This window comes from Electrona antarctica, assembly GCF_951216825.1.
Source record: "Electrona antarctica genome assembly, chromosome: 10".
In the NCBI taxonomy this organism is placed as follows: Eukaryota; Metazoa; Chordata; class Actinopteri; order Myctophiformes; family Myctophidae; genus Electrona; species Electrona antarctica.
The window spans coordinates 38,635,182-38,654,885 of record NC_136791.1 but is presented as its reverse complement, the minus strand read 5'-3'; the positions used below and the strand labels follow the sequence as shown (position 1 = coordinate 38,654,885).

The 19,704-nt window shown below is 44.1% G+C and overlaps 2 protein-coding genes across 2 annotated transcripts in view; both read left to right on the top strand.

Moving 5' to 3' along the window:
* rims1a (regulating synaptic membrane exocytosis 1a) overlaps window positions 1–19,704 on the top strand; it is a gene marked incomplete at its 5' end in the record, with an annotated part of 106,343 nt that overhangs the window by 40,061 nt on the left and 46,578 nt on the right. Inside the window, 2 exons of the mRNA XM_079511506.1 lie at window positions 13,869–14,125; window positions 14,952–15,709. Of these exons, the coding sequence (XP_079367632.1) occupies window positions 13,869–14,125; window positions 14,952–15,709 (1,015 nt within the window). The remainder of the gene's footprint in view (window positions 1–13,868; window positions 14,126–14,951; window positions 15,710–19,704) is intronic.
* On the top strand, window positions 8,007–10,568 carry LOC306930506 (uncharacterized protein). The gene is made up of 2 exons (XM_079511510.1): window positions 8,007–8,292; window positions 9,404–10,568. Exons 1-2 carry the CDS (start codon window positions 8,129–8,131, stop codon window positions 10,413–10,415), a joined length of 1,176 nt encoding a protein of 391 aa, XP_079367636.1. The 5' UTR covers window positions 8,007–8,128; the 3' UTR covers window positions 10,416–10,568.

The following is a 19,704-nucleotide window of genomic DNA, read 5'->3' as shown; positions in this document are numbered from 1 at the left end:
ATAAAGTTTCTGAAGTGGTATACTCACTGTTGCTGTATATCTACAGTGTGTACTGGTACTGCTCGTTACTGTATCTATAGTACACACTGTATCTGGTGTCTATACTGACTGCATGCTATCTACCATTCTCTGGTGTTTTTGGAAGACATGACGATGCCCTAGAACACTAAACCCAACTTATAGGGGGGGCAAAATCGGTGATAGGTTTAGGTATTTTAAATAAATAAATAAACCCATTCCTGGGACATGTGAGAATGGTCCAGTGAAAGAGAAAAAAAGCCCATTGTGGGAGTATGGGATTTATTTTGTTATACCCTTTAACCCTTAAAAGAAAAGGGTGAAATTCATCCGAACACCTGCCTGTAGAAAAAAACAGGTATGTGGGCAGGAAAACAAACCTACCTTCTATGATGTCACTGAGCATCATGAAGCTACCAAAGGAAGGACCCACCCACCTCAGTCAGACGTCAGAAACATTATGAAAATCACATAAACATAATTGTCCGGGTGAAAATCACCTGGGTTTAGTGTTCTGGGGTTAACACAGAAAATGTAACTGCATGTAACTACTGTATATGTCTTGTTTGCATATCCCTCCAAAATAAACAGTAATATGTCAGAGCACATGGTCACTCAGCATTGCTTGTGGCCACCGTAGATGTACAGTACTAGCAGTCACCTTACAGTGACCAGATGGAATGCACCCTCCTGTCAAACCGGTGATCCAACCAGCAGCCTTTGGGTCACCGGTTGGCCTCCCTACATAAAGGCCTTTGTGTTAGGAATAGGAGCAGAAGTTCTGGCATTTGGAGCCTATATGAGACCTAGATCACCCCCCCCCCCCCCCCCCCCCCCCCCTCCCAAGGACTGTTCTATTTTAGGACAACCCTCAGCCAGTGTGACTGCTCATCGCAGGATCCCATACTTCAGCATCTTTTCCGGGGGGGGGGGGTTATTTTCTCATGCTGTATGGTTTGACATTTTCTAAAGCGATATGCAGTACAGTACATTTGTTTTTCTTGAGAGCCACAGAGAGGTTGGTCGACGTCTGTGGTCACTCCAGCACATGGCGGGTGTGTCTCCCATGTCCGGAGAGAGAGAGCGAGAGCGAGAGATAGGGTGGGGTGGGTGGGGGTTTATTTTTTTGGGGGGGGGAGTCATGTGTCATCTGTTGTTAACACCATGGAGCTCCATGATTACTATTGATCTCCGGTCCTGCTAGCCTCCTCTGTCTCCGTGTCCATCTCTCATTGACTGTTCTTAAGGTGGCCATCTTTCTCCCCTGTTAGGGCTGAGCACTCACTACTGTAGGCGAAGTTGCCGCACGCACGCACGCACACACGCACGCACACACGCACGCACAGGTACACAATGCATGCAAGCTCACGGACACAATATGTCTCATCATTGTTTCTGTGTATAGTGTATATAGCCTACTGTATATATACGCACATGCATGTACATACATACATACTGTACATACTCTCCCTCACTCTTAATTTTGACTCCACATTAAATTGACTATACCTGGGGTAAAAATATTCATGTTAGAGACATCTAGTGGTAAAAAGTGTAGCAGCACCCTGATTGCCAGCATTATTAGAACTGTGTGTGTGTGTGTGTGTGTGTGTGTGTGTGTGTGTGTGTGTGCGTGTGCGTGCACAAAGCTGAAGCTGAACTTGTCCTCACATCGACCTGCTGATGGCACGTCAGACAAATGTATGATACCCCTCTCTCCCTCGTCTGGTCCCTCTCTAACATCACTACATTGTTTATACTATTGATTGACACAGTTTAAATCTAGATGTGTGTGTGTGTGTGTGAGAGACGATGATCGTTCTGTAAAGTGAGTTTACTTTTGGGTGTAGTAATGGGTGTTCCTTTTATTTATTTTTATTCTTTATTTACCCAGGGAAGTAGCTGAGCACAGGTTCTCATTTTCAGCAACGCCCTGCACATAGAAACACACAGACAGACACACACACATTAAAACCTGGGAGCTGACCAGTACAACCACAGTCTTATACTGTTGGCCACTAAGCAGCTCCAGGGGGGGCAGTTGGGGGTTCAGTGCCTTGCTCAAGGGCACTTCAGCGGTGTTGGGTGAGTGATGACAATCACTTCCCCTCCCAGATTTGTCCTGCCCGTCCGGAGAATCGAACCGGCAACCAGGGCGCTCCTGTAACCCGTAGGTCACCGCTGCCCCCCGCTGTATGTTTAACCAGAGTGTTTTATTCGTATGCAGTGTTTACCTTTCATTGCAGTGGACCTTAATCTACACGCACGCACGCACACACACATCCGTGCACACGCTGCCTGCTTCTATGCGTTACTGTCATTGGCAGAGACCACATCCTGCTTCCCGCCTCCCTTCCCCAGAGGAAGGAAGTTGATCCATTGGTCTCACCTGTGAGTGACACGGGAGGCGATCATTTCTTCACCCTCACTGACTGATCTATGAAGAGAAACCGTGAATCTATTGGAAGTGGCTTGTGTAACATGACAGTATGTCATGTTTAGTGCGTGTAGAAACTAGAAATCTAGAGGCTGTGTGCAGACAGACAGAGAGAGAGAGAGAGAGAGAGGGGCCAGATATAGAAAGACACAGAGACGTCTATGGATGAGAGCAAACTAAGGCATGCAGCAGCAGCGCTATAAGAGGGGAGCGCAGAGCGACAGACAGACAGACAGACAGACAAGCGGAGGGACGCAGAGTGTGAATTCATGAGAAAGTGGGAAGAGAAAAAAGACAGAGATGAGTGCGTAATGCTAGGGAAGCCCCCGGCTGACCCGAGGGAGTGCTGAAGAAGAGCATGGCGGTGAATACAGGAAAGAGAGAACAGATCATGAGCCAGAATATAAGACAACAAAGATGTCATTACTTTCGAGGTAATACTATGGCTTTAACATAACATTATAGCCAACATAAATGATCTCTTTGTTCTCTATCATTATTTCAACATTTAATTTGACTGGGACATCGTGGATTAAGGGAATTGTACAAGAAATAGTTTAGTCATGTCAGTCACTCAAATGCAGCCAGCTTGTGGGCTTGGCATTGGAGATAGTGGAGTTCTGAAGAGCAAATGGACAGCTACTGTAGACCCCGCTGTCATGTTACTACGTATGATTTATGATTTATAGTATGAACAAAACAAAATAAACCTTGTGTGCTGACCACACACTTTTCCTGTCATAATATATTAATTTTAAATTATCTTTGCTATATTTTCTGTGAAGTTTATAGTAGGTTTGCACTTCTTGATCAAAGTTTCTTTATTCATTTTTCAAGTCACATATGAGTCAAAAGTAGCATACAAAATTTGTTGAGATTTTTACCCCTCCCTTCCCCCAAAGTTCCCGCTCTAAAAGAGCCACAACCCCGGTACCATTAACAAATAAAAGGCACATACAAATATACATATTCAAAAATAGAAGGAATTAATCAAATATTGGACAATAAATAAAAATAATTGGTTTGCACTTCTTAAAGACGGGCCTATATTATTGATGTATTGCCATTAATGTTGATTTGTGGTCTGACCCACAAGTCAGTCTCTAAACATTGTGCTCAACTAGGAACTGAGGGCAATTTCCTTCCTATCGGGGAGGTGACATGATTGATTTACAAGGCAGTAAGTGTATGTTTGGTAGCTGTTCTCTCAGAGTTAAACTTAGTTGCGCATGGGTGCCGTGCACCGAAAATATTGCAGCGCAAACACATTGTGAGCTTGTAGATCTGTCATTTTCGACACACCATAAAAATACACATCACGTCTGGGTCGTTTCTCGTGGTTCTAATAGGCAAACACATCAGGCCTCTGATTGGCCGTCGCTCCACTCTGTCGCTCATTTGCACAACGTTTTGTGTTTATCAACTTTTGTTTTGCCTTTAGTTGGTGCGATTTTGTCACCAGGCGTCTTGGTCTCGCTGCTCCTTGTCACTCAGTGTAAGCCCAGCTACCACTATACTGGCTGTTTTGTTGCTTGTTGTCACTGCTGGTGTGAGCGGAGGGTATACAGCAATGCAATGACTGGTCAAACTGATTGATCCCAGCAAGCCAAATGACGTCATGATGACGCTATGATGACGTCCTCCGGTGACTCTGGTGACGTTCAGGACTAGGATGATATTTACGTCATTTCCAGGAAGTCTTCACCAGTTCACCAATAATATAGTTATTCTGGGTCAGATTTGACTAGTTATGATATATTTAATCTGGCCTCAATAGGACTCTGTGATTCATCCAGGGAAGTCCATTTTAGTGGGAAGAATTTATGTTGGTTGAAATCAGGTGATATTCTGGGCCAGATCTGACTGGTCTTGATTTGACTGATCTGGCCCCAATAGAGACATCCAGGTCCTGACCATGCTTGCTGGGATATCTTTTCTGACGCACGCACGCACGCACGCACGCACGCACGCACGCACGCACGCACGCACGCACGCACACACACACACACACACACACACCGTGCAATCTTATTATACCTAATTCTGCAATCCCCATTGCACTTGCACTCCAAGTCGCTCCTAAGAGTTTGTTTTTCAGAGTGTGATTGTTTAAAACATATTTTTTTGTGCTGAGAGAGACAGAAAGGGGAGAACAGTCGTGAATGGGATTATGTGTACATGTACACTAGTATAACTAGAATCTCGCATCACCGTCAACACAATGTGGACCGTGTTGTTGTTTCTCCGTGAATATCGTGACACAGCGTACATTTTGAACGAAGGCAGACAGCGATGTGTCTTTGGCCACGTACTGACCGTGTTGTTTCCGTGTTGTTTATTTCACTTTCAACACGGAACGACAGAAGTAGAGCAAGGATAGAGAGAAGTATAGGGGAAGTACAGGGAGTGTGACTGTGAGCCCCGCTGTCATTGGCAGTGGTGAGCCCTAACCACACCAAAGGGTCAAGACGGTTTTAGCGTTGTCCCTGCGGTGTCATATGTCTTGTTGCACGTTGACCCACGTTGTCCCTAGTGATTCAACGCATGGAATTCAATGGCCCAAACCACACCAAAGGGTCAAGACAGTTTTAGCATTAACTCCTTGCAACCGTTTGGACCTAAGCAGTTGCATGGTGACCCTTTGGTGGGGTTAGTGCTTAAGAACTGTGATTGGCCACTAGTGTAAAGCCCTAACCACACCAATGGGTCAAGACGGTTTTAGCTTTGTCCCAGCGGTGTGATGCGTCGTCCCATGTTGTCCCAAGTAATTCAGCGCATGGAATTCAATGGCCCAAACCACACCAAAGGGTCACCATGCAACTCCTTGCAACCGTTTGGACCCAAGGAGTTGCATGGCGACCCTTTGGTGTGGTTAGGGCTTAAGAGCCACCGAGCTGGGTTGAAAACACAGAGGGGAAGCCAGTGACGTATCAGGGCCAGAAAGCACAGGCGTGAACGGCAGTTTCGTATACGTCACGGTCTATGACTTGGCCAACAGAACTAGCGCACAATTTTGTGTGCTAGTTCATTGTGGGCGTGGAATTCTCTGAAATGTAGATGCAAGTCACCCCCTGCTGGGAATCCAAACAGGTATATTGAGCTGCTGAGCCGGTGCTCCCAAGTTCCATCCAGAGGATGTGATAACTATGGTTACCGAGAACCTACTCCTCCCCCCTTTAAAAAAAAAAGCTCTCAACCGTATAGGAACTCCCAGCGTTTCATTGTTATATCATATTGCACACAGTCATGAATACTGCTGCACGCACGCACGCACGCACGCACGCACGCACGCACGCACGCACGCACGCACGCACGCACGCACACACACAGATGGAGCTCAATGCAAACAAACACGCAGAGAGGTTTGGTGTCCTAGTTTTCCTAGAGAAGCCATAAGCCATTTTCTCTTTCTGTCTCTCCTTTCTTTCACTCTCCCTCACTCACATGTACACTCATCTCTGAGGGTCTGTATCACTGTGGTCATGTGACATGCTGCCGCTGGTGGGCTTCATGTGGCGCTCTCTGTACTGTATAGTGCATGCGTGTGAGTATGCTCTCGTGTATGTTTACTAGGGGTACAACAGTTCATCAAACTAAACGATTTAATCAATCATAAAGAATTATACATTATTTGGTTAAATAATTGATTGATGAATAATAATCAATCCCAATTTTGTGCATATCATTATAGGCAACAATCTTTTGTGGAAATAGTAGATACTGTAATGTAGGCCTACCATAGCTGACAATACTTTGTGATGCGCTGTGAGCTTGTAGATCGGCTATTTTCACTATTGTTCTGCACAACACTGTTGTGCGATGAAGAATAAATTAAAGCTTAAGTGTTTAGCCCTAATGTTTACACATACCTGTATGCTTGCGTGTGAGGGGATGAAAGCGGTCCAATATCTACAGTATGTTTAGGTGTATCTACTATATCTGTGTGTTTGTCCACAGCTGTTTGTGTGTTTGTATACATTGGTGTGCTCATACTGTGCTTTCTGAATGTGTTTGTGGTGAACACATGATCCTGCCAGCTCTGGTTATTATGCTATATCAGAGTTCCTCTTTCTATTTTTATACAGCAAATCTATAATGTCAGCTTTAATAGGTTGGGATGCTCTAATCCTTTGTTGTCTCTCTGCACAACAACACAGCGGGGGGCGAATGGGCGATAGCATTGCACATCTAATTCTAAAACATACACAAACATAAGCCTGTTAAAGTGGAGTACAGAGACACATTCACTGTTGAACAACATCAGCCAGTAGCAGCACTTTTCCAATGTAGAGAAACACAGCCAATACATGCTCTGTATAATTCTGAGCTGTATATTGAATGTTTTGTGTGAATAACTGGTGTCTTAAAAACCCATGAGTGCCCGTGAACAGGACACAAAAATAAAATAATCAATCAATCATACACATTTTCTGAAATACACATAATGCCTATATTTGTATGGATGTTTGATGTAATACAATTTCTGTCCAAAATGAGTATAAATCAGTAAATATATGTAGTATTGTTAAAACACCCATTCATCACTGTAGTGTATGGGTTTAATAGAGTATTGCCCTACTTAAATGAGCGATACTTGTTCCCATTAAATCCAGGAATTCACTAAACTAGGCTAAACTAAAGTTAGCCCTAGAATAACTAAATACTAAATGCTAAACTAAAGTATACTAAACTAACATAAGGCCACTGCACACAGAGACGCATGCATTTGAGTTCCCAGAAGTTCTCATCCCGGCCTGTTTCAATGCGAGAGCTTTGAACCTAAGGACAGGCGTCTTCAAAGTTTTTCAGGCCTACGAGCCCTTAGCTGAGAGAGAGAGATGAAGCAGGGACCCCAGTCCCCCACTACTTATTGTATTGTGTTTCTCATAGATGTATAGACTTGTTTGTCAGTAGGCCTACTATAATCAGTGTTGGGTTAATGTTGTTTGTGGTTGTTGTTTTTTTGTTTACACATTATCCTTTCTATTAATATGTTAATGTGTATTTCCAGACATCTAACTGCTTAAACCATCAATACTTCTGCTCTTTTTTCCTCTACACCTGCTGAAGATAGCCAATCCAAAATATCACATAGCTCACAACATTGTGAGCTTGTGTATCTGATATTTTCAGTGAATGTTATAGAATTATTTGCCTCAGTCTAAGACATAGTGTAGAAGTAAAAGTACTGAAAATTGGAAATACTCCAGTATAAAGTACAATGTACTTTTTTTTTTTTTTGTATTATGGTCTGGTAATATGGTCAGGAGGAAGTATGACGTCATGATATGTTAAGCCGAAACACGATCATCATCAAACCAGGAAGTTATGCAGGAATGCCTACTGAGTGGCAAAAAACTACTTTCTGGCCTTGACAGCCCATACATCCACATAGAAAAGTCATATCTGATTGCATTAAACAACATTAAACGATGTTAAACTCACTTTGCCTGTTGCTTTGCCACTCGATGACATTCACTTTAAGCATGCGCATACTCTCTATAATAACCTGTCCGCTACCTGCTGCGCACAATCTGAGAGGTAACAAGCTGCAGCCGAGAGGCACAATCAAGTTGATTAAAGGAGAGGAGTCAGAGGAGTAACCGCGGCCGCCAATTTTTCACCAAACTTTAGAGAGGAGTACGTCAAGTCAGGATACTCACGCACGCGGTCATGGACATGGAGGAGAATGGTTGGTTTGTGTTCGAAACCAACTCCAATAGTAGTAGATCCCTGGTCACTGACTGGGGCTGGGAGGAATGCTACGGCCATGGCTTCAGTGGTGATGCCAGCCTGAACCAGAATTCCCAAAAGACGACGGATTCTTTAACTTTTGAGTGAGTAACTATTTTGTGCAACTATCCTCCAATAATATAACGCACGGCGAGGGAAAAACGCTCACAACCAACGCCTCGCCGTGCGTTTCGTCTGCCGCTTCAAGGGCTAGGCCTACTAAATACATTTTAGGCTACATATTTATTTATCGTCTATCAACGTAATTATCCACCGATGGTTAGATTGTATAATTACTGTAGGCTGATGCGTGAATCTCACTTCATCCACACTATGACTTGACTACGTTCAGTAGGATAACTAATACAAGCGCGTTCTCTGACATTTGATCAGAAATGAGTGCTGGACTGGTTGTACGGAAGGAAGATGGAGCAATACTTGCACAATTTATCTTAGGCACATTTTTAATTAGAGTTTTTGATACTGATTTGCTTGATACTGTACACCTAATTGTAATAAAGGGCCCTGTGTTGTGCGCCATTTGATTGGTCCAAAAATAATGGCCATTTTAATTGCACTTACCAGTTACCATTTGAGGTACTGTAACATTGTTTAATTGTAATTAAGGAGTTGTGTTGTGTGCTATTTTATTGGTCAGGGCTAATGCACCTTAATTGCACAGGACGTTTGAGGTAGCCTACTGTACATGGTTAATTGCAATTAATGACCCAATCAAATGGTTACAGCTTGCAGCTGGGTGTGTTAAGCTAAGGCATGGAGTGGTGTGGCTAGTATATTAGTAAATGTAGTTAAGGTTTAGGCACTGTTTGTATGGTTAAGTTGTTTGAGCATGTGGCTTTGGTGTGTTTCATTTTAAGTTTAGGTGCTGTTATGATTTAATGCTGTCAATAATGCCCTTTCACTATCAAAATAGCCGATACACAAGCTCACAGATTTTGACGTGTGAACAGTTGTCTCTCTACAGTTTGTACAGAGACAAATTAGGCATTACACTTAAAAGGGTTATGATGATGGCTGCCTAAGAATATCCACTGCATATGAAAATGTTTTGATGCTTAATCAATAAGTATCAGTTATTTACATTAGTTTGAAATTGCGTCACGCAGCATTAGTATTACTTAATGGTTTGTGGTGTCACTGTCGGGTGATCATTTCATGAGATTAACAGATACTCCCATGTATGTGTGGTTTCAGAGAAGAGAAGTACAGTCCTGTGTATAGTCCTGGGAAGCAACAGGAGGACTCTGCTCTATTCTGCTCTCAAACTGACAAGGATGATAGGTGCCTTCCATCATCCAGTACCGCTGCCTCACTGTCTCTACAAAGAAAAAAACAGAAGAAAAATGAAGCCAGCCACGGTGCCCATTCATGGTCTCCCTCGCCATTGTGGAGATCAGGCGACTCCCTGGCAAGCCAAGGCGCCAGAGAGGTGGCTGAATTGACCAGGGCTTCGCCAATGTCTCCTTCATCGTCCCACTGGCCTAGAGCTAATCGCAGAGGGGGGAAAAAAAGGAAGAAAAATAAGGAAGCCTACGAGGCTTCCTATTCAAGCTCTGTGTTCTGGAGATTAGGTGACTCTCTGCCAGGCCAAAGCACCAGAAAGGTCGTCCTATTGCCTGAATTGACCACGGCTCCCGCAGTTTTTTCTTCTACATCCAAGCGCTCCAGGAGCCCTGAGAAGGCATGGAATCCCCGGAAGGTGTTGGTGATGTCGCAAATGAATGAAACATGCCAAACCGGCACCCTGGGAGACCCTGGCACGAGGTCACTGGCTGCTCCAGCCTCTGTCCCATCAAAATGTAAGTCATGTGGTCGCTGCCCGTACTGTGGCCAATTCCAAAAGAAGAAATGGAATTGTAACAGGATGACCTGGAGACGCAGGTCCGGCATGAACTCCTGGAGAGGCAGGTCCAGCATGACCTCCTGGAGACGCAAACCCGGCATGACCTCCTGGGAGCACATGCCCACTCCCATCGCGCCTCCCACTGGGGGTGGCAGCCACCGGGGCAGACACCGGTATGACGCCATCGAGCAGTGCCACAGCTGCAAAGGAAAAGGCATACACCAAATGACTGCCTGGAAGTGCAGGCGTTGCATGGTGCCCTTGTGCCTGTCGCTGCGCAGGAATTGCTTTGCAGCGTGGCATGGGAGTGAAGACCACAGAGGGACTGAAGAAAATGGCTGTGCACAGAAGCAGCTTGTCTAATCTGTTCCCTCCGTCCAGTGTTCCCTCAACCCTATATATATTTGTGTGTGTGTGTGTGTGTATGGCATGCCAACCTTGCTCTCTCCAGGTTGGCAGAGGGAGTGTAGCACCCAGGATTACAATTGACACTGGGTGAAAAAATAGGTTACAAAAATCGTGGGATTTTTATTTTTTCACCCAGTGTCAATTGTCTAATGTAATCTCCCTCTGCCAACCTGGAGAGAGCAAAGGACTGATCTCATGCTTCCTTCAATGCATGAGGAGTCCAAGCCGGTTCTTTCCCCATTTGGACGTAACGCGTGGAAGGAACACATTATTCCAAACCTCAGCCCTATAGGTAGTCTCTTGAGACAGATTGTTGGCGCTGTTTTTCCTTATTTTTTGACGATGGGTTCTCAGATTGGGGCCGAGGTGACATGGGACCCTAACCTATAGTATGGATGACCCCTCTTGGTGGCAGCAACTGAAGCTAGTTTGTGCATGCAATGCAGCACTGTTTTGTTTTTGAACATTTGAAAAAAAGAGCAATATAAGCATTGTTTTGATATACTGATATGCTGCAACTATCGATAATTTTATTAGCGATCATTCTATCGATTACCTTTTAAATTATCTGAATAAGCCAGAAACAATTTATTATTACCTAAATTGATTAACCACCTGGGTCCTATTTTATGCTTTTTCATACAAAGGTGTCGCACAAAATACAATAGCAAATCTAGCTGATCTACAAGCTCACAACACATCGTATTGTGAACTTGTAGATCACCGATTTTTGCTATTGTATACAAAATATCGATTTAATTTCAAACTGTTGCAGCCCTGCTTCTCTGTCCCCCCCTGCTGTATCCTCAATTGAATTTAATAAAGTAAAAACAAAAGGAGTCATGTTTGTATTGCAACATTGTTTTGTGATAAAGTTTTTATTTTATTTTCTGTTCACATATCTGGAGGTTTGGACAAGCATGTCAGCTGCACAGTACTACAGTCATTTGACAATGTACATTTCAACTGCCCAACATGGGGTTCTTATTTGTTCCTCCAGTTTTTAAAAGTTTTCCACCCCCACTCTAGTGCCCTACTTGGCTCACAGGTTGAACAAGCATAGACAGGAAAGATAAATGATATAATACAGCAAAGAAACAAAACAAATACAGGTATAAAACTGTAAAAAAATAAAATAATCAGTCTTAGGACAAGCAACTTCTTTGCAGCTGTCAACAACCAATGTAAGGCAAAGTTTCATCATACTTTAAGTAGCATGTGACATGTCAAACTAGGGGGTTTTCATGATTCCGAATTCCAAGCATTAGTTTTGCACGAAAAACACTCCTTGGTGTAGCATGTCACATGTATCACATTTTGCCTTATATTGGTTGTCTATGTTGGGGTATACAAAAATGGCCAAAACTTTTTTTTTTCATGATTTTTCCGGCAGAGCAGACCTTTCATTCGGTGGACCTTAATGACTAGAAAAAATACAAAAAAAAGGTTTCATGACATCACGGGTCCTAAAATTGTGGCTCCCTGGCTAGGACACATTGTGTAGGACAGGTTATTCCCAAAATTGCTAATATTGATACACTTGCTCGTGACCAATAGTCCAAACAAGTAGAGCAGCAAGTGTGGAGAACCAGATTGGATGCCGGTTTCATGTGTCCACTATCTGCCATGCGAGTGGCGTGTGGTGCTGGCGTGTTTGGTGAATAAATATAGCTGCGTTGGTGTGAAGCTCCTCTCTCCTCTGCTTTTGAAGGCTCATCAAAAAAGCTTTCTAGGGAGGGGGTAATGGAAGTTGTGGGGGTGAAGGCGTGCATGGGTGGTTTAGGAGGGACAAATGAGGGAGGGAAGAAGTGAGCAAGTGATGGGTTCGAGATGGAGAGTGGGATAAGCCAAATTCCAATAGAGAGTATGCGCATGCTTAAAGTGAATGGCACATCGAGTGGCAAATCGAGTGGCAAAGCAACAGGCAAAGTGAGTTTAACATTGTTTAATGTTGTTTAATGCAATCAGATATGACTTTTCTGTGTGGATGTATGGGCTGTCAACGCCAGAAAGTAGTTTTTTGCCACTCAGTAGGCGTTCCTGCATAACTTCCTGGTTTGATGATGATGTCACGCGCATACCCCCACTCTCGGCCACTCGCTCACTCACACTCGGTCACTCCAGCATGGTGGTGTTACGATGAAATTGGTGACCACCTGAAATATGTCACAATCGTGTAGACAATCACATAATGTCAGTGTCCGAACATAAATCATTGCAGTTTGTTCATTAGCAGAGTTCAACCTAGTGGTATTTAGTCCACGTATTTAAAGACTTTTTTTTTTTAAGAAGTTTTGTGAAGTCCAGAAGATGGTCACATATTTTGGCAGGTCACCAATTTCACCATAATTTTGCCATGCTGGAGTGTGAGTGAGCGAGTGGCTGAGATTTTGGGTATTGGTATTTGGCTATAGACTCAGGAGGACAACAAAGGAAGGCAGCCATAAAGGACTGGGGAGTGGGAGAACATGGAAGTGGGGAGAAATGGATGGAAAAGTAGAGAAGGAATGATTCAGAGGGGTGGATCGCCAGGGAGCATTCAGCCCTACATGGTAGCTCACCATCTCCATTCTTCTCTCCTTCATCCCTTCACCATCCTTCGCTTCTTCTCTCCCTCACGTACTGTCTGATTCCATCTGATGTTTCAGGTGTCGATAATTTGAAGTCTGCATTCAGTTGGTTGACATGTTAGACACAAGTTGAGATGGACTGGTGCTGGAAACAGTGAAGCTGCTAGTACTGATCTGAGTCCTGGTTCATAAAAAATTTCCTTGGATTTACTGTATGCTAAAACATCTTTCTAAATTTAGTTACAATGATTAACAACCATTAAGACGCCTTGAGGGTGAGAAGCATGAGGTCGTGTGCACGCATCCGCCTGGGTGACGGCAGACTGCCACCTCCAACCACACGTGGTGGTTATATCAATTATATCACAAGATTGGTTAGTTTTGTTCATTGAACGACAGTTGTATCTTAAGCACAATGATCTTAAGTTTATGCTCACAAGATAGTTTACAATCAACTTCGTCTTTGGAAAAGGACAAATGACATTTCTTCGTAGGAGTAAATGCACCATGACTTAGTATGTGTGTTTATTCAGATTGAACCAGGGAAAACCAAAAGAAAGTCAACTGCACCCGCAGTTAATCATTTCTGTTTAATGGTCAATACATCAAATACATGATCTAACTTTAAAGACACATGAACTAGCCTCGATAAGAGACAGCTGGAATACTGTAACTGACACTATCCCTGAGCCACCCATCACAAAACAGCCATTACTGTGTCTTTGAAACACTGACAAATGACAATGTATTTCAATAACCAGCAGTGTCAGTGTTTGAGGTAGTAGGTATGTTCTAATAACTGATCCATATACATACTGTATATCCATTTCCCCTCCAGGTGATCTGGGTGTGTAATAACTGCCGGAAGCAGCAGGAGATCTTGACCAAGCCAGGTGAGTGGTTCTCCGGTCTGGCCGAGAAGACCGCCATCAGCGATCCCTCCGTCTCTCAGACCCCCGGGGATAAGAAGCTCCGGTCCCGCTCCCAGGCGCCCCTGGGCTCCATGACAGCTCCCCTGGACCCCAACAGGCCCAGGACCCCAGGGACCACGGCCGGTATCGACCCACGTTCACGCAGCGAGCCGCCTCGAGACACGTAAGCCAACTTGCTGTCCCGGAAGTGAACACTTTTTTCTTTATTTCTTTGGTAGGGGACAATGGATTACTGTGAGACAACGAAAAGGCATCTGTAGAAGAATATCATGTATTATGTACTCTCTCTCTTCGTTGCTCTGCCTTTTTTGCACTTTATTGCAGGTTCATACATGTGATCCATTTCATCCATAATATCTTACAAGTTTTCTTCCCTTGTTAATTCATCCTGCATCATTTTTTATACATTTGTTAATACATAAATTAGATAATTCAAAGAAGAAACATGGGGAAATGAAGAAATATAAGTAAAAGGAAAGAAAAGAAGTAAAACAAATGAGACCTTAAAATAGGGGTAGCTACTAATTATCCTGTAGCCTACTCTTTTACGCTTCATGTATGTCCAATTTACAGTTTATTTTAAATTCAACTTCACGATTTCTCATTTCGTAAGTAATTATTTCTATCTCTTTAATCTCTTCAAATGTTATTTTTACAATTAATAGTAGTTGTTGGCTTCCAATATCCAACCATTTCCGTGTGATTTATTTAAAACCAGCAATACATAATAATGCTTACAGATATTTATCTCCGTCCCTGTGTATTTCATTTTTTAAACACTTCAGTTTTATCTTCCATGAGTAACAGACAATAAACATTTGTACTACCTCTTACTGTATCCAACATGCTATTTCTCTGCCCCCCCCCCCCACTAAATCTACAATGTACAATGTTAATCAGAATGTATAGTAAATTACAGGTTATGCTCCCTAAATTCTAACGGAATAGTACCTAGAAGAATATTGATGGATTGCTCTGGCTTTGTCTAGGAGAAATGGCAGGGGAGGAGGAGCTGGTCGTGGGGAGCGTCGTTCGGGGCAAGCCAGGCTGCAGACCCAGGTGTCGATGGATCGGGACCTGCGAGGAGACTCCAGGGAGCGCCGGGAAGGCCGGCGGCTGACCAAGGGACACTCGCTTGAGCACGACCCGGTTGGGGTACGGACAGAAGAGGGGGCCTACCACCACACAATGGACCCCAGCGGACACCATCCGCCTCGCCAACACCCATGTCAGACGCCGCAGGCAGGGGTGGTGCTCCCTGGGGGCCGGGGAGGGCACCCCATGCATCCCCAGGGCAGAGGGGTGGGCACGGCGGGAGAGGGGGAGGTGGGAGGCGGGGTCTTGGGCCCAGCAGCGCGGCCGGGAGCCAACGGCAGCAGGCCTGGCCAGAGGACGGTGGGCGGGGTTAGCGGGATGCATGAACACGCCCCCTCACACCAACAGCAACCCCCTGAACTCCGAGAGCCCCCCGGTTCAGGGCCAGGCTCTAGTCCTGGCCAGGCCCAACCTCAGATGAGACGGACTAAACGGGAGAAGTCGGAGAGCATGCTGCGAAATGACTCCCTGAGCTCGGACCAGTCGGAGTCTTTGCGGCCGCCCCCGCCACGACCCTACAAGACGAAGCGGGGGATGGGCACGGGCGGAGGCAAGAGGCAGACAAGTGTCAGCAGCTCAGAGGAGGAAGGAGGAACCACGCCAGAGTACAGCAGCTGTGAGGACGCAGAGATCGAGAGTGTCAGCGAGAGAGGTGAGCCGGTCTGATCCTCACCTAATGAGGGTTTTAGTGGTTGTGACGAGATGCAAAACTGTTCTAATGAGTCTGATTGATTGTCGTCTACTCGTCTTGTCTGCCCATATAGACGGTCTGGATGTCACTCTGTCTGCAAATTGTCCACCAGAGGGTGCTGATTTTTGATTAAATACTTTGCTTACGTGCACACATTTTGAGGTTTGCCCTAGTGTGTCCCTCAAGTCTCAGAGACCATGGATGTGTTGTTCAACTATGGAATTACAGTAGCAGGTCTGCAGGTATTCATGAGTGTCTTGAAAGCCTTACGTGTGTGTGTGTGTGTGTGTGTGTGTGTGTGTGTGTGTGTGTGTGTGTGTGTGTGTGTGTGTGTGTGTGTGTGTGTGTGTGTGTGTGTGTGTGTGTGTGTGTGTGTGTGTGTGTGTGTGTGTACACACTGGCTTGGAGCCATATATATAAAAACCTAGATACCTCATTTGCCACTGCAGTTCATTGGAGTGATATGTAATCTTATGTAGCTGCCATATTAGAGTTCAATATGGCGGAGGCACGGCATGCTGCCACTCAAAGTGACTACTGGCCAATCACAGCGTGTTTTCTGGGACTAGCAAAGATGGTTTATATATGAAACTGGGCCAACTTCATTGGAGCCACTAGACACGAAATGGTACACAAAGCCTACAAATGGTCTCCTAAATATAGTAGGCGTGGTTTGCTTGCTGCAGATGGACAGAGAGAGGCTTCCGGACTCATCTCAAATCTCGCGAGAGTTTGTTGCTGGGATAAAGAAATGTCATTAGAGGAGGAAGTGATGTCACTGAGGATGAAGTAATGAATCTGACAATTCCCGGAAAAGACCCGCTGGGATTGGCCAGTAGTCACTTTGAGTGACAGCGTGCTGTGCCTCCGCCATATAGAGAGTATGCGCATGCTTAAAGTGAATGGCACATCGAGTGGCAAATCGAGTGGCAAAGCAACAGGCAAAGTGAGTTTAACATTGTTTAATGTTGTTTAATGCAATCAGATAAGACTTTTCTGTGTGGATGTATGGGCTGTCAAGGCCAGAAAGTAGTTTTTTGCCACTCAGTAGGCGTTCCTGCATAACTTCCTGGTTTGATGATGATGTCACACGCATACCCTCTATTGGAAACAAAAATGGCAGCTGTCATACGATACACAAGCTCCAGAGCCGGAGGAGGTGTCTACCTTTCATTGTCTATGCTTGGAGCTCTCTGTCAGGGAGGGTGATGTTCGTAGCGTAGGGTGCTGTTTATTGTCAGTCTGCCGTCTTCTCACACTGAGAATCTTGAGAGCATCTCTCTGCCTCAAAATGCTGTGTTCGCTAGGAGAGGTAAGGCTGGCTACAACCATCTGTCCTGTAGGAAGGAGTGAAGCTTCTTCTCTTCTCTTCTCTTCTCTTCTCTTCTCTTCTTCATTCTTCATTCTTCTCTTTTAGTATATTTATTCTTGTGTCATCTGGCAAAAGATCTACTGTCAAATCTACTGCCAAAATGTAATGTTATTGTATTCTGGTTGTATTATCATGATCAGCTCCTGAAATATTGTCTAGCTTGACTTTAACGTATGTATTACTAGACTTTATTTGTAATGTAATTGTTTATTTTGTACTGTGTGTGTGTGTGTGTGTGTGTGTGTGTGTGTGTGTGTGTGTGTGTGTGTGTGTGTGTGTGTGTGTGTGTGTGTGTGTGTGTGTGTGTGTGTGTGTGTGTGTGTGTGTGTGTGTGTGGTGCTTGTGCATATACAGTGCTTGTGCATCTACAGTACACATGTGAGTGTGTCTGTCTCATTGGTTTCAGTCTGGCCCTGGGGAGGAACATCCCTGTGTGTGTGTGTGTGTGTGTGTGTGAGAGACACTAGTTGACACTACTGTTGACCCTGTTTGACCTTATGAAGCCCTCTATATCCCCCGAGCCAGAGGAGAACCTGCTGTTAACACTCCCATCTTGTCCAAGCATGACACACAGCACAGTGCTAGCGCATAGCTGTGATACTGGAGAATACAACATTTAGAAAGGAAAGCTACTGTGTTCTGACCCCTTACATACACTCTGTTATGTAATAATTAGGGCTGGGACATGATACATTTTTTAATCTAATTAATTTGAGGCATTGTAATTAATCACAATGAATCACACTTTAATCGCATATCAATATTTGACCTGAGAAGCTTTTATTTATTTATTTATTTCTTAATTAAAACAGCTTTTGGTATATTACAAGTGAATCAATGATTTCGTTTCTTTTTTAAATATACATTTCCCATCATCCACGGGTCTGATCGGCTTCTTCTTCCATTGTGTGCACCCGTATGATCGGTACGCCTGAAATTCGTCCAGTGATAAAGGTTCTGTGATGCAAAAACTAAGCGTGATTCAAATGTGTAATTCTTTTTTAATCAAGTAATTGTTTTTGTAATTAATTAATCTAAATGAATCAGTTAAATTCCCAGCTTTGCTACTAGTGTCCACTCTTTAAGGAGGATATGCTCTGCAAATTAACATTTATAGGCAACCATAATTATGTTTCAACCTAGAACAGCACATACATTCACTTTGTATTTTTACAGTGCACATTGCAATTAATGATGCTTCCAGCATTTTACTGAAAGCTATGTTTGATTGCGAAGCCTCATTTATACTCCCTCACGTGAAGGCGTTACTTGGCAAAAAAATAACAGATCTGCAAGCTAACAACGCGTCACAATAAATTTGGCCTAAGCCTGCACACATGCAGCTACTGTTATATGACACTTTTTAACATAAGCCGACTTTGATTTAGTACGGTTTGTTCTTAGTTGAAGTGCCTGTGTGTGTGCACCACTGTGGATGGGAACCAGGCCAGGTGACGATCGATCAAGTGGAAGGTCTAAGACGAGAGTGCTCTGTCGGGACAAGGTTCTAAACAGATCGGTGGGCTTTCCTTTTTTAGCTTGAGGCTGAGCCCGGGTCAGATCCGAGATGGGCTTGTTGGCAGTGGAGGAAGCGTCCAGGCATGTAAATCACTTGAGAGCAGTGGTGGAAGAAGTACTCAGATTTTATTTTTAAAACTTAACCACTTAAACCCCATATGGTTGAGCGGAGTCCCTCAGGGCTCCATGCTAGTATCTTCAGTGTTCTGTCATTGTGGGGAAAGCTTTCGCTGACAATAGCTGATCGCTAAGCTCACAACAACAGCTTGTCAATCTGCTATTTTCAATGAACGCTTTTGAAAATCATTTTGAAATGTTTTTTGTACTGTATGTTTTGTAGTAATTTAAATCTACAAATTAAATAGTAACTAAAGCTGTCAATTAATTGTACTGGAGTAAAAAGTACAATATTTGCTTCTGAGTAGAGTAGTGGAGTAGGCCTAGTATAAACTAGGTAAGTATAAACTATCACAGAATGGAAATGCCCAAGTAAAGTTAAAGTATAAACTGTTCTTACAGTAAGTACAGTAGCCTACTTGAGTAAATGTACAGTACGTAGTTACTGTCCACAACTGCTCGGGAGCATGCAGGCGTGTACAGGCATGCATGTGCGTGTGGGAGCTCGCAGAAAGGCACATCTGAGCATATGCATGAACATGCCTGCATGCACAGTTGCACACGCACACACACACACACACACACACACACACACACACACACACACACACACACACACACACACACACATGCACAAGTGAATGTACAGTACACAGAAACGCATACAGTACACACACAAAACACAGTATATCCAGTACTGCACACACGCACATACACACTCTACTGTATAAGGGTCCATAGTGATTGGTGAGAACTGGAATGTCCATTGTCATAGCATTGTTTGTCGGATTACATAATGTCACTATAGGTTGTCGCCAGTGATCACCCTCAGGCCTTCAGGCCCCTCTGGGTTAGCAGTAGTCTTTGCCTCCATGGTAGCACCATGGTGTAATGTTCTCATCGGGACGGTTCAGCAGCTAGCTCACAGCACAAATGAAGAAACATTCTC

Bases quoted from the DNA above. Each gene is read 5' to 3' on its own strand.
- LOC306930506 (XM_079511510.1), top strand. From the start codon at position 8,129: ATGGACATGGAGGAGAATGGTTGGTTTGTGTTCGAAACCAACTCCAAT. The intron at 8,293-9,403 runs GTGAGTAACTAT...GTGTGGTTTCAG, and splicing joins ACGGATTCTTTAACTTTTGA to AGAAGAGAAGTACAGTCCTG.